Source organism: Blennius ocellaris (assembly GCF_963422515.1).
Source record: "Blennius ocellaris genome assembly, chromosome: 22".
NCBI classification, from domain to species: domain Eukaryota; kingdom Metazoa; phylum Chordata; class Actinopteri; order Blenniiformes; family Blenniidae; genus Blennius; species Blennius ocellaris.
The window spans coordinates 4,476,339-4,492,519 of NC_137671.1; the positions used below are offsets into that span (position 1 = coordinate 4,476,339).

At 43.9% G+C, this 16,181-nt stretch overlaps 1 protein-coding gene across 1 annotated transcript in view; it reads right to left on the reverse strand.

Annotated features, from left to right (window-relative positions):
* Positions 1 to 16,181, reverse strand: part of LOC308146536 (thyrotropin-releasing hormone-degrading ectoenzyme-like) — a gene marked incomplete at both ends in the record, with an annotated part of 141,821 nt that overhangs the window by 108,672 nt on the left and 16,968 nt on the right. The window contains one exon of the mRNA XM_080518412.1: positions 13,274 to 13,586. Coding sequence (XP_080374538.1) covers positions 13,274 to 13,586 — 313 coding nt within the window. The remainder of the gene's footprint in view (positions 1 to 13,273; positions 13,587 to 16,181) is intronic.

Genomic DNA, 16,181 nt, shown 5'->3' on the forward strand with positions numbered 1-16,181 from the left:
AAGCGGTATTACCATAAGTTAGCGAGATGCTACAAGTCATTTGGCCAGGTAGCATTAGCATCATACTTCGATTATACTACTAATTTTGGGCATAAATCATTGACGTAGAGTAACAGGATTCCGAATGCTACCAGTCATTCCAGCCAGCTAGCATCAGCATAATTCAGCAAGATGAATCAGGTAGAGTTACAGATGTTTACTGGATTCCTGAACTTCCTGTCCCACGAGCCTCAGGAACAAGGCGACCTCGATTGATTTTAAATGTTTGGAGTTAGCCTTTTAGCCTTTAGCTCGAGTAATGTGTGACACTTAAAGCTGCCTTTTTTTTTTTTTACATTTTAAAACACTAATCCCAAGTTTATTATCATCGCGGGGCAACACTGTGACCTTTAGAACTATTATGGGATGTTAATGTGACATTTAACATCTTCACGGAGCTACGGCGAACGCAAATCCCCACAATTTTGGGGGTCTGATCTTTGAAGGGGAATCATCCAGGGACTTTATTTATACCCACAAATATGAACTTTTACACATTCTTTAGTCGATTTGTAATAAACGTTTTGATCGGAGCTTTGAAAAAAAGCTGAAAAATCACCTTTTGTTAAGGGCGATTCGGTTTATTCCGATTAAAAGTGGATGGAGAAACACAACTAAAGCCGTAGCTATGTGCCTCAACATGCGTTGAGGTTTTTACTACCTCCCCGTCACTAACCTGCTCATGCGCCAGTAACAAGCATGGCGGCCTCCAGACTGGCATGACTCCCAGTTCGTTATTCTCGCTTTATATCGTCCATATTGGTAGTTTTATAGTTGAGATTCTCTCCTGACTGTGCCCAATTCCTCGCCTCTTGACACGAATGTCGCCTACTCGCCACTGTCTTAATATTTAGAGCACATTGTTCTCTTTCTCAACAGAAACGAGGCTTTTTCTTGAATACATGGCAGAAACCAGGAGCCACATGGCTGAAAGCAAACTCACTGTGAAACGGCACAAACCTCCCCGCCCCCGCACGATCCGTGGCCTTATTTGTGAGGAAAGTGTTTGAAGTTGTGGGCTCGGAGACCACAAACAGCCCCTGGACGTGTCCTTCAAAGGGACACTATTTCTTTGATTCTTTGGTGGAATTTTTTTTTTTTTTTTTTTCCCTGCAGAAGTCAAAAAAGTTTTTTTTTTTCTTTTAATTTCCAGCACTTTGACAGGGACTGCTACATTGTTGCAGATCTGGTACAGAAGGATTCAAGGACATTTAGTTTGAGGGCTGATTTTGACCTTCAAATTCCCACATCGGGATGCTAATGAAACCAAAACAGAGCTTGTTGTTTATGGTTGTTTTTAGCCAACGAGTTGACTGCACCAGTGCTCTTGGCCCTCTGGATATCGATAAATGACGCTTCTTTTTTATATTTGACAGAGAGTCATAGATGCTTTTATCACATTGAGGCCAGACGATTGAAAGTCCTTGTACATCGGTCTCGATCAGATGTCTCTTTGACAAGGGCAAGACGCAGAGAAAAAAAGATTGTTTTGGCTCATATGGACAGGGCCTTAACCTCCATCCTTAGGCTTCTTGTCCGCTTCAGAATCATGTTTAAGATTTTATCCCTTGTTTTTAAGGTGTTAAATGGGTTGGCACCTTCTTATTTATCTGTGCTTTTATGTGTCCAGTTTTATCGGCAAGGTCGGCTAATCAGAGGGTCCTTAAAGTTCCCAGATCCAGTCTGGGAACTGGAGGTGACTGTGACCTTTTTTTTTTTGTGGCTCTGCTTACCTGTTTGAATTCGAACTGCTCGATGCTTTATGAAGACGCATACAATAAGTAATCTGAGTCGAGCGCCGACACTTACAAAGTCAAAGGTCATAGTGCGTCTGTCAGGAACTACTTCCTGTGGCGGTTGAATCAAAATCCGACGCTCCAATTAACATTTTTGGAAGGTACATCGTTAGTGAGGTTTGTGTTGTTTGACCGTCGACACTCCATTTTTGTCGTTTCACTTCCTATCTCTTGGGGAAAGACACGTCTTTTATCACTTAATGAATCCTTTGCAGTCGTCTCAACACCTTCAGAGGTCTTTGAGTTCAGGCCTTGAAAGAAACAAAAGCTCTTTACTAAAATGTTTCCACATCATTATATTTTACTTTACTTCTTGACATAAACCATCTTATTAGTCTTCAAATTCCAGACCCACAGCCTGCAGCTTTATCAACGATTCTAAAGGCCTTGACTCGGAATGGAAAGAGGTCTTCGGGAGTTTTTGGCAAAATCCATGAAGGTTCTCGTAATTTAGTCAAGGCAGAAGGAAACTCATTCCTGTGTCGGATTCATTAATGTTTGATGGTCTGAGAAGCTTTCAGCAGGTACATTATTTAGAATTTTGTGTAAATAAGTTATTACATTTTAAACACCATGTTTAATGCTTCCATTAGGAATCTTCAACTCCCAGAACCAGACCTATCATTTCAAAACATCTCGTCAAATTCTGGAGTCCTATTGTGTCCTGATCTGTTTTAACAGCATGTGAATACCCTCCAGCTATGTCCTGGCAAAACATCCCAGAAAGCTTCAGTGTCTTACTAAAGCAGAGCGGTGCAGGCTTCCTGTCTCATCAGATGTTTCAAGGGTCATTCCTCGTCCACTCTTCTGCAAACATCTCGATGGTTAGACGTTAAAGGAGAAAGCTTGGTTTTGGCAGCATAGAAACGACCAACATAAGAGTGTAATTTGGACGAAATCTAAGTCAAGAGGTTTGAGTAGTTTGGTAAGATACAGTGACACAGTGCTCCTATTTAGAACTACTTCCTGTGGTGGATTCATCAACACCTAATGTGTGTATGTGTTGGTTTTCGGACGACAGCAGCACTCAGTGGAATGAATGAAAGCTGAATCAGAACGAAGGTCCGAGCTTCGGTCACAACCTTGTTTTCCTTCTTCAGCGGCTGTGTTTATGAAAGCAATAAGGCTGATTTATGAAAAAACATTCGAGTGGAGGAGTTCGACGGACGTCCACTTTAATAAAGAGCGGCCGGGTCAGACTGGAGGTCTGTCCAAGCGGGACGGGACTGGAAGAAGTAGAAGGAGAAGAGCTGTCGCTATGGTTACCTCACAAAAACATAATTTCAAGAAATAAACCAGGATAGACCGGCACACACTAACTGTAAGCTGCAGAGTTGATTCTGTCGAACTGCAGAGGACAAATATCCTGGGTAAAATTAGAGCAAGAGTAGGAATAGTATTTTTTCACGTCTTGAGCAGTTCTCTGGTGCCCTCTTCAGGAAACTCGTCACACACTTTAAAAGGAGTCATCACCGGGAAATCCCATTTATTTTCGAGTTAAAACATCCATATTGGTGTTGGACCTCAGTTGAAACTCAACACAGGAGGCTAATATCACAACTCACCTCTGTTAAATGAAGCTGCTATCTGCTATTGGCTAATTGCTAGCTGTTAACATGACTAGTATAATCTTGTAAACAATATGTGATTTACAAATGAACTTTTATTTTCTTTTATATCTCCGTGGTGAGTTGCTCTGCGGTGTGGATCTAAATGGCTCCACGATAGTTTTTTTATTTGTATTTTGTATTTATAAGGGCCGCTATGCTATCGCTATGCTGTCGCCATGATTGACAGCTCTTCCAATCAACGCATGCCTGACGTCCGTACCAGTCAAAGTCTTGCATGTACTCTCATGAGAGGAAGTAACGATACAAAAAAGTGACAGAATGAGCCCGATGTTGGATTTGTTTTCCTATTGAATTTCCAAAACTCAATTTAAGAGACTGGATATGCGAGAATGCCAGGTGATGACGCCTTCAATGAACCAAACCATCACCTCCGATCCGACGCAATTCAAACATCCTCCAAAAGCAGCATCAAGACAGGCAGTGCCCAGAACTGAGTAGTCAAGATTTAGGACACAGTCCAGAGAATTCGTTGTCAAAAATTAGAGAAATAGTCCAAAACACACAGAGCGCAGTCAAACGTCAATCCACAGGCAACACACCTATTCCCTCAATGTCTGACAGCCAATCACAGCACAGTATCTTCCACGAGCTGCTGAGGTCAGTGACGTGAGGAAATATCGTATAATTAGCTTGTAGAGAACTTTGCCATCATCATAACAGAGACTTCATTATCTACCCACAACGTCTGAGACGTTCTACCGTCACAGACGATTGCCAACAACTGGCGCGATGTTCATGATCGTCATCTCTTCCGAATAGATCCGGACATTTCTGCCTTCATGAGGCCGTTTGTTCGCGTCTCGTTGGGCGCAGATGTGCTGCAGACATCACCGAAGCCGGCGGCGATTAGCCCTCGGATAAACACCGGCAGCCGCGCGGCTTTACGACGCCGCCAGTCGGCGAGATGACAGAAAAATGGGGGAATAACGAGCTAAACGGCTGAAAGACGGCGGTTTTTATTGAGGCGGGCGCCCGTCTGAGCGGGTCATCGCGCTCCGCTCGTCTGTTTGTTTGTGTTCTGTCAGACTTTTTTAATCCTCCCCGAAGGGAGAAACGCCTCGCTCGCGGCAGAAGAGACTCTCGCATTACGCAGACCGACGCGACGGGAAGACAAACGGCCGGCGAAGAGGAGGAATTGAGCGAGTCGGCGTGTGAAACCTGGACGAGTCCCAAACTGCTGAGATGAGATCGTATAAAAGATGGAAACTCTTCTTTATCCTCACTCGGCATACCGAACACATCTCAGGCCTTGAAAGCCCGTTTTAATGCCCACATAAATGACTTTTTAAGCATCGGCTCAGCTCTAAGCTGACGCTCTTCACACCCCGACTCATTACGCTCCACCGTGACCCGGGAAACATACGGAGCGGCAGCCGCGGCGCTAACGCGGCGCCAGATATCCGCAGCCCATCTGAATATAGCGACGCTATTTTAGCCGTGCAAACGTGGCTGCTGCATTTTCACTGCCGGTGCTAATCAGACGACTGACAGCCTCACTCGCACGCGTGTGTGTGTATGTGTGGGTGTGTGTGTGTTTGTTTGTGTGCTTTCTACGGTTTGCAAGCATCTTTTGAAGGTGCGTTAAGCAGCTGCCGCCTCAGTCAGGGCCCCACGAACGCAACAGTTCGTCCGTTCCTACCGATTCTGTCAATCTGAACACAAATGAGGCGACTTAAGTGGCTTTATTGATTTCCTCAGAGATGAATTCCTCCGCTCACGAACCGTCCTATTTATAGTCGGTCTACATACGGTGTATAAGCAGTGGGCTGCCACCGAGCAGCACTCGGGAAGTTCTCAGTGGATATGGCGGTGGTTCTTTACGTCAAACAGTCTGTCCATCTTCAACCACGAAAGTGAAACTGATGAACTATAATTGTGTATCCGCAGTGAAACTGCAAAGCTTTTGTGGCATTTTTAAGGTTCCGTCTTCTAGTTTTGTTGTCCATATTGCTAGTTTTATCGTTGAGATTCACCAGTAATTGCATCCGATTCGTCGTCTGTCCATATGAACGTCGGGTACGCTCCATTGTGTTCCATCATTACAGAAACAACCAACAGTGCCACCTCGTGGCCTGGCATGCTCACTACATCGTTTTCAGCAGAAAACGGAAATGTCTTTCAGAACTTTGCTGTGTAAACTTCCCAGAAACAAACGAGGCGTCGCTTGAAACGTCACATGACAGCGTGTTCGAGCGAAAACATGTTAGAGCTGTTAGAAAACGAGCGAGGTGTTGTCACTGAGAACGTTGTGGTGTAAACGGGGCCTAAACCCTTGTCCATTAATAGTATTTCTGTCCGTGTGCTTGTCAAAATGACTCTTTTGTCATTTCTGGTGAAATAAAACATTTTGACTTTTAAAAACTCCGAGGTAAAGCAAACGGGCTTTCAAAGTAAGAAAATGGAAGAAAGAATGAATGTAGCAGCCGTCTGAAGAGAATGAAGTGATGATTTTTTTTTTTTGTCCTCTTCCTTTCAGAGGGCTGGGACGAGGAAGAGGAGGAGGAGGAGGATGGAGGGACGGGAAGATTAATGTTTCTGTCAGAGGAAGCTGCTCTGCAAACAGACAGCAGCGTCTCCGCTGCCTTCGGGCTCAAACAAGGATTTTAATATGAGAGCGGAGCTGTAACAGAGACGCCGCATCCTGTTTTCAACGTATAAAAATATGCACGCGCCGCCGCTTCCTGGATCCTTTTCATGCTAAGCACACTGATTGTCCGTAAATAGAAATCCCCGTCTTGGTCTCTTGAAAGCAAACGGGACGATCTGGCCCGTGATCTGGAATCCATCCTGTCACGGCTCTCCGGATGATTTGGGCTGAGTCGTCATAAATTTCCACGGTGCCGCAGCACAAGTCGGAAGAAGAAACCTGTCGGGGTTCTGCTCATTTCCGCCGTACGACACAACTAAAACGCCCAACTGCTCTCAGAGGTTCAGCGTCTATTTTAGAACATGTACGAATTGAGTGAAGTTCGCACAAAAGTCAATCTGCATTTGCATACTCACTCTATACGACATTCGGACAAAACTTGATATTCGTTCGAAACTATCAACAAGGTCCCTTTGAGGTTTACTCAAAATTCACGCAGTGTTTGTTTTGACACTCATGACATTCAGACATCTGCACAATAATCACTAAACCACTAAAAAGACAATCTTTTGTGTAATTGGCCCAACCGCATGTCAACATTCTTCTTCACTGCTTCAATATAAGCGAGGTCGGCTTCTTTATACGAACTTTTGAAATGCACAAAGACTAATAGACAATTCTGAGAGTAATTTGAGCCTGTTTTTTCAGGACTATCACAATTTCAGTGAGTTCAGTTTTTTTTTCCAAATTAAGTTTATTCTTAATTTTTTTATTTTAATTCACCCAAAAGATTATTTCTAGTTTTTATTACCTTCGCCAACGAAGGTGTCCATCAAAGTTGGCCGAGAAGGTTATGTCTTCGTCTGCATTTGTTTGTTTGTTTGTTTACTTATTTGTATTTGACCAGCTTTTCGAAAAAACTAATTACCCACATTGCATGAAATCTTCGGGGATGTTACCGCTAACCACTTGTGAATCGCAAACAACTGCAAAAACAATTTCCGGTACAAAGCGGCTGGAGACGATCAGCGCCTGTTGCCATGGAGATGCTCGGTGTTTCACACCGTGATGTTGCTATCTTGCACGCTAGTTAGCATCGATGTGAGCTAACTGCTAACATGCTGGCGATGCTAACTCGGCAAATAAATGCGGAATTGGCGAAGGTCTGCGCTACTTTAATTCGTTTTCTCCGTTAGCGATTATATCCTTGGACCAGAACGACAAACTCAAGACTCCCTTGAGGCTTTCAAATGACTAGAAACTAATCAGAGAAAAGTTCCAGACGGGTATGCAACAACAATCCGACTATATTATGCTTTTTTTTTTTTTTTTTGACACCAAGTCTGCGAGCATCTGAAGATAATTGAAAAAAACTCTTTCACAAAATGTTTTCTCGAAGCCGCCGTACAAAAACGTGAGCTCGCTCCGTTCCTGTACCGAACTCGAACAAACTCGACCACGGCGACAGAAACCTTCCACAGCTCCTTCCCCTCAGACTCAAACCCTCAACCTGCGATCGTCCCGCCTCCGCCCAGGCAGCCTCATTGTTCCCTCCTCGGCTTCTGATGTGCAAGAGCTTTTTAATGACGTCTGCTGTATTATTTATGGATGGATGGTACTTGACCCGCTGTCGGGCTGCACTTGAAGGTAATCCAGCGGCGTTTGGATGCGGCTTAATGTGCGCGAGTAATATCTAACCGCGCCGTAAATCACCAAGAAAGTCTCTCATCCAAAAACACCATCAGCTTTAAGTGATTTTAATTCATGGGAGAACATCCTGATACCCTTAAAAAAAAAAGAAGTAAATCTCCTGATTTGTATTCTGAGTCGAGACTCCCGATCGAGGATACGGGCACGATGTGAGGGGGAGGAGGGGGGCTGATAGGAAGAACTCAGCTCAATGGAAAGGAAATGTCATAATTACAGTCCGACCCGGATTATCCACACGGCGCAGTGCAGACGCAACTGTCTCGTGTGTCGGGATGATAAAAATTCATTCATAATTCTTTCAATACTAAATGCACGGCATGTTCCACAACTCCTTTTCTACTTTCAAATGGATGAAAATACGATTCCGTAAGTGACAATACAGCGTTCCTTATATATATATATATATATATATATATATATATATATATATATATATATATATATAAGGAACGCTGTATTATATATATTATGTATATATTATATATATATATATATAAAGTTTATATCAGGGGGTTCCCAACCACCTGGGTAGAGGCCAGTAAGAGAAAATAGAAAGTTTTATTATTTGAAATATAACTCTGCCATGTCAACGGACAAATGATATTGATAACCAAGACAACCAAGGTGCCAGACAAACGTGGTACCAGATAAACAAGGTACTGCAGAACCAAGCTTCAGAAAGCCGAGGTCTAAACAGCTGAGGTACTATAACAACCAAAGAACTGGATACGCGAGGATCAGAAAACCAAGGTCGGAGTGTAGATGACAGTACGTGAGTAGAAGTTAGCAAGAAAAGTGAGTGAAAAGCAGGAATTGGAGACTGAATTCAAACAGAGATGATAAACAAAACAGAACAAGAGTGACTGAGGAGATCAGATTCAAAACAGGCAGTGCTGGAGCGGCTTCATACGCAGAGTTTCGGTCAACAGATGCGGCAGTGCTTCCGTCTGGATTTGGACAGATCTGAAAGATTGGGAATCGGGGCGAGACGCCACGTCGGTGCAGACCGGAGAGAGAAATATTGAGCAAAGACATGGATGATTTTGAAAGCAAACAACCAAATCGGGAAAATCGACTTTCAAACAAAACCAGAGCCGACGGAGCGACGCTCGGATTCAAACGCATACAAATAGCAACAAAACAGAACTTTAGCATGATCAAGACGGAATGAGATGTAAATTCACTTAAACCTCCCAAAAAGCACCAAAAAAAGAGAGTTTCAGAGTTTATTTGTTTGTCAATAATAAAATCAAGTGAGTTGCGAAATAATGATTTAATTTTTTTTGTATTTTAATGGTTACGGGTAGCGAAACACGTTAAACTATTCGCCAAATGATGATAAATAAATGTCTTCATTAGACCTATGGAAACTTTAACGATTAGTTTGAAAAGTTTAATGAAGCTGGCCAAGCATTAAAAAACACAAACAAACCGGGGACGTCTTGAGAAAAGCGGTTTTGACTGCAGTGATGACAAATAACTAACCGAATTAGCAGCAGAAAGTGAAACTGTGAGGCAGAATTTTTCACGATCGTGTTCGGGGGGGTACTTTGAAGAGACTGTTGGACGACGATGTCCTGGATGAAAAAGTCAATGAACCACAAATGCCACCTCCAGCTGCTTTTTTCTTCTTTCACATTATAACTACATGTTTTAATCTACATTTGCGCCAGCAGCCAATAGGACTGTAATCCTTCCATTTAGAGATTGGAGTGGGGGGGGGTAAAAATGTCTTTACGGTCATTACAGTGTGTCAACTGCTACACAAAGTTTTTTTCTTCACTTCCATCAGGGCATCTTTCTCAACTCTGTCAATTTTATTTTTCACACATCCTTAAGCCCTCATTAAAACCAGTGCACGGGGCGAAATCGGTTGGTCGTTGGTTGGATTACCGAGGTGCCAGAGAAACCGCGGTACCGGATAATCAAGGCACTGGATAACAGAGGTAGGGTTGTACCAAATTACACACATGGACACCGGAAGACTGACAGCAAGAGTATCAAACGCGGACTATAAACAGATTTTCAGCAACAAAACAACCAGCAGAGACGAACCCAACAGCGCGACATCATCAGCATAATCACGACAAGAAGCGCCGGCAGCTTCTCGGGCTCCGCGTCTCATCTTTTCCTTTGCGGATCGACGCGAAACTCCAGGAGGGGTAGTGTCTGTTTGTGGTGATCGGGATGGAAAAACAATGGAGGAATGTTTTCGTGATGAAGACTGATTGGAGCCGATATCAGTGGCGGAGCGTTGGAGGAGCTGGAGACGGTTACAAATGACCCAGATATGATTTGTCATTAAAGCCGCATTTCAGCTGAATTATCTTCCAGTAACGAGGAGACTCGTGCTGGAGAGCCGTCCTTGAGTCCCTGCCAGACGAGATGGATGAGCTGTAATTACGCTGATAGAGACGATCGGAGGAGGAGGAGGAGGAAGAGGAGTGGGAGGAGGAGGAACAAGGTCGCGTGTGTGTTTCGTCCTTGTACGAGGCGGGGTGAGGTGGGGGGGGGGTGTACAGATTTCTGTTTTGAAATGTCCGGCATGTTTAAAAGGAAGACGGGGGATCCAACGGTTTGACTTTCAGATCAGAACCACAACAGGAAGACGGACGGGGACGAGACAAGACGAAAATCGGAGGCGGAATCAGGCCTGTGGGCACTTTTTCTTCTCTCTTTCAGACCGAGCTCGATGTGTTGATGTCACAGAGAAGAACCACCACAAACCTCATGAAGGAGGATTGTACAGGAAGTGTGTGACAAAAATGACATTTACACTTCTGGAGACAGACTGACGAACTTCAAGACATCAGACATCATATTTAGGATAAAGTCTATTGAGAGTGAATAAACTGACCGAATCTCAAAATTCCCACCGTAAAAATTCGTTGCAATCACTGAACATGATTAATCTGACCAGAAAAAAATTAAAGCAGTTAAGCTATTTGCAATCCCGTAAACATCTCTGGCAACGCATTTTGGGCAATTTGGCCAAGTTGACTTACGAAAGCGAAAATGAGCAGTCGTTCTGGTCGTGGCCGAACAAACAGCAGTGCTTCTGCCGACACATTCTGGACACAAACGGTCCCTCGGTGTCACAACGTTCACTCTGACCTCGAGGCGAAACGCAGGAGGAAAAAGTGTGAGGACGTCCCGAACAGAGCGACACCTTCCCGAGGCGTTGTTCAAATATCGTCTCACCCGCAACCGTAAAATCGTGACGTCGGCAAGAGTCAAGAAACCTCTTAAATGTCGTGTCCCATACAACAAATATCTCCAGACTTCATGAAAAGACTGATTAGCCTCACAGCCAAGTGTGTACACACGTCTGAAAAAGAGGTGATTAAAAGCAAGTCGACCTGCGAGGAAGCCAGTTAATTTTCTCTCGCCTCCACATGTTAGTAGAAGTTCACCACTTAATTGGCGAGCCAGCCTGAGATAACAAACTCCACCCTCAGACTTAATGACTTCCTCACAGACGTGACACTGGTTGAGTTCTGTTCACCTGCATTTCCCGGCCACAAAGATCATTGTCAGGGATGTCAACAGGAAAAAGTGATTTCAGATTAAAGTTCCTTGTGGTCGGAGGCCATTGAACCTCTGAAGCTGAAGGCTTTTAAGCAACTTCCATCCGTTTTAAAACCACGTCAGCTACTTTTTGGACAAGAGCAACTAAATAAGAAGACCTGGAGTACATGGAATATTTTACATGAAAATGAAGTCACCCAAATAATACGTCCGACTATGAGAGAAATGAAAACTAAACTGGCTGAAATGGTTTATTCTAAGCGAGTCGCTGATCCGTTTACTAATTATTTGTACATAGACGCAATTCATTTTGTTAGTTGACCAATACACTAGCGCTAATCTAACATGTTCCTTGATCAAAGCAATAAAACTTCGGCACCCCCACAAAAAAATCGAAACATTTTCAATAGATTCTCACAAAAATGTTTACTATCCAGATAGAAACAGTGAAGTTGACTGAAATCTCTCACTTGTTTCGGGAATAAAAGTTACCGTATTTTCCGCCCTATAAGGCGCACCGGTGTATAAGGCGCACCTACATCAATTGACATAATTTATAACTTCATTCATATATAAGGCGCACCGCCGAATAAGGTGCATGGAGTAGACCAGTGGTCAGCAACCTTTACAGCCCAAAGCTATTAGCTTACATTTTCCACTGATTCTAACACCCAGAGAGGTGCACACACTTTATTTTGATAGTCCTACCTGCAGCCTATGCCAGGAGGACACTACACACAAAACCTTATTCACTACTGGTTGACAACTTACAACTACCGGTAATAATAATAATAATAATAAACTAAACTACATGAACTAAGCAACAAAAACACAACACAACACAATTATTACCGACACCATAAACCAAATATAACCCCCAATAATTGCATTTAAAACACCACAAACAGCTGCAATGAATTATGGGAGTTTCTATCGGCTGCACTGAGGAGCTCAGGTTGAATTTGTCGCTGCAAGGCATGATGTCCCATCATGCCTTGCAGCGACAAATTCATGTTTTGTGTTGTTGGAGGTTATTGTGGGTCGTTGTTGGGCTTGGTGTTGATTGTGTTTATGTGTTTTTGTTCCCCAGTTTAGGGAGTAATTATTTCATCTAGTTTATTTTGGTTTGTTAGAATGTTGGTGTGCAACCATGAGTGATTAAGGTGTTGTGTGGAGTGTGGTCCGCTCTGAAGATCCGGTTGCAAATTTAGAGTTGTCAAAATAAAAGCTTCTGGTTGTTCAGCTGTGAAATAGCAGTCTTGAGTAGAACAATTGTCCATATATAAGGCGCACCGGGCTATAAGGCGCACTGGCAGCTTTTGAGAAAATTTGAGGTATTTAGGTGCGCCTTATAGGGCGGAAAATACGGTAATCGAATTTTATGTAATAAAATTGCCAGTTGTTAAAGTTGTTCTCTTCACATGAATAAATCTGAATTCTAAACCTTTCTTAAGATAAAAGATAAGATTTTGTGTGAACTCAGTTGATTAGAGACCATTTTCAACTTCTTCTGGGAGATATTAGTGGTTTTAAATGGGCGTCTGTGTGGTTTCTTACTTTGGACGAGAGTTGAAGCATTTTGTTCGTGAAGCAAAAAAGCGAAGAAGAATAGTATACGGCCGCTGGCACGCCTGTCAGCTCGGCATCAAATTAGCTTTTCAGATACAATTTAAAGAGACGATGTGGTTTCTTATTTCCAACCAGTTTTGCGTCGAGTCGGGGTGAAAGATATTCTTTCTGCTTTGCAGAACTTTCTTCCCTCTCAGCCTGCGTGCGAGCACGAGTCCCAGAAGAGCCGCGACGGAGAAGAAAAAGGGGCTCGGCTGTTTGGTTCATAACGAGATCATTAAGTCAAGATCACAGCGCGAGTGTTTGAGGGAATAAATGAGTGCGAAACTGGATAATTAAGCTTTGAAAACACACAAGGCGCCGTGGCGGAGGCTCGTCGAGACGCCGCCGCCGCCGCCACCGCCTAAACTCACCGTCACGCCGCCGTCCGTCTGCGTCTCCCGGTACGTGAAGTTGCACACGGCCCAGGCCAGGTAGTACGTGGACATGCGCGGCGTCCGGGCGAATCGGTTGGTGGTCCAGCCGTCGTCGTCACCGTCGTTGTTGTGGGGCGCCGCCGCCGCCACCGCCGTCGCCGCCGCGCTCTCCACCGGCATGTTGGACAGCGACGTGTACTGTGGGTCGTGGCGCAGCGTCACGGAGAAGGTGGCCTTGTAGACGGGCTCGTCGAAGCACGGGAAGGCCTTCCGGGCGTGGGTCGGACTGAACTGGGTCACGGCCAAGTACCTGAGGAGCACAAGCCGGTTACCATGGAGACCATCACCTCGCTTTCGGACGCCGTCAAACTGGAGGCACACGGCGGCAGTTCCGTGTCGGCTTGGCGGGAGTGGCCCGCCGGCGTTTTTTCACAGTGGAGAAAATAAACTGAAAGGATTTTACATTTTTAGGAAACAAGCTGTTTCTTATTAAATAAATTTTTTGGAATGTTAAAGAAACGCAGACTTGAATGGCTTTCGGTGCTAAAATGCTAAAACAACTCAACTAAAGTGCCGAAACAATTGAAATGCTAAAGAATTTAAAGGACTAAAAAAGTCGGTAATAGAGGTTCAGCAATTATTTAAATTGTGTTTAAGGTGGTTTCGTGAGAACAGAAAATCTAGTTTGAGAGCTGTTATATCGTCACACACACCTGAACACACACGTGAATGCACTCCTGAAATACCTGAACAAACTCCTCTACACACTCCTGAAATACATAAACACAAACTTGGAGAGACTCTTGAACACTACTAAACACACAACAGAACCCACACCTGAATAGGCAACTGAACACACCTCTGAAATACCTGAACACTCCAAAACACACACCTGAACACACTTTGTACACAGTCCTGAAATACCTAAACACGCACCTCAACACATCGCTGAAATATCTGAACACACTCCCGAGTTACCCAAAAACACTCTCGAACAAAATCCTGAACACACACCTGAACACACACCTGAAATACCCGAACACACATCTGAACACACGCCTCAAATACCCGAACACACATCTGAACACACACATGAAATACCCGAACACACACCTGAAATCCCCAAAACACACCTGAAATCCCCAAACACACACCTGAAATACCCGAACACACATCTGAACACACACCTGAAACACCCGAACACACACATGAAATCTCCGAACACACATCTGAAATACCCAAAAACACTTTTGAACAAAATCCTGCAATACCCGAACACACTCCTTAATACATACCTGTACACTCACCTAAAAATGCACTCCTGAGCAAACACCTGACACACACACACACACACACACACACACACTGTGTGTGTGTACACACAGTTTGACAGTTGTGCTGGGATCAGAGTTCGGGAGGATTATCCGAGCCGACAGGTCGACGTTTTCACCTCCACCTTTTTTCTTCCTCTCCGGTTCGGGAAAAAACAAACAATAATCCCAAACAAGGAGACGAGGAAACACGTTTCACTTCAAACGTTTTCATATTGGAGCGACACGGCGAGTTCGTCCAAAACACGGCGGACGTCAAACTCCAGGAAATGAAATAATCCCCCCCCCAAAAAAAAAAACTTTATCACACCGCAGCAATTCTCTGCGAGAGGGAAGAAAGGAGGAGATAAAAGAAGAAAACAACAACATGACGGGAGGAAAAAGAATTGAATTCATAACAAGAGGTGAAGAGAAAATATGAGGAACAGAGTGATGGGGCACAAACATCGCTGAGAAAAACAGGCAGTTTGAAGGAAATATAGAGAAAAATGGACGGAAGAAAAGATGAGAATACTTTGAGGGGGGTGAAAAAAAGAGAAAAGGCTAAAAACCTTGGGAGCAGTTAAAGTTAGATCAGGAGCAAAGGAACTCATTAAAGACAAGAAAATAAAAGAGAGTGGGGACGGAAAATAAAAAAAAGAAGGGGGAAAAATAAAGGAAAATAAGAGACGAGACGAGAGCAGAAGGGATGGGAGAAAATTGGAAAGGAAAGAAAAATACACAGAAAGAGATGAGAAGAAGAAAAACTGGCGTGACCAAGAAAAAGTGAAAGAGGAAAAAGAGGGAGGAGGTGAAGTACACACACACACACACACACACACACACACACACACACACACACACACACACACACACACACACACACACACACACACACACACACACACACACACACACACACACACACACACACACACACACACACACACACACACACACATTGCACTAGAGCTCACAAAAACTGAAAATTGGCACACCACTCAAATTAATCTAAACAGGAAGTTGAACAGGAAGTGGAAGAAGCGAAAGCAAGTGTCTAACAGGAAGTGGAAGGAACGAAAGCAAGTGTCTAACAGGAAGAATTCCAACATCATGTATCATGGCCGTCACGTAAACACTTCCTGGGGTTAAGGAAAAGTAGAGAGGAAAGGGGAAAGGAGGCACCCCAGGTGTCTAACAGGAAGTGGAACAACAAGCTAAATCAGGTGATTAACAGAAATAGGAACAGGAAGTAGATGGCTGACATCAAGTGGCACAGGAAGTGGAACAGGAAGTGCAATCCAGTGTTTAACAGGAAATGTGACAAGAAGTTGTGAGCAGGTGACTAACGTCAAGGTAAACAGGAAGTGGAAGTTAAAGCAGGTGTCTAACAGGAAGTCACACAGGAAGTTGGAGCAGGTAACTCACATCAAGCAAAATGGGAAGTGGAAATGAAAGCAAATGTCCAACAAGTCAAAACAGGTGTCAAACATAACACAGAACAGGGAGTGGGAGCAGGTGACTAGCATCAAAGAAAAACCAGATGGGGAAGATAAAGCCGATGTCTAACAGGAAGTGGAAATAGGAAGATGAAG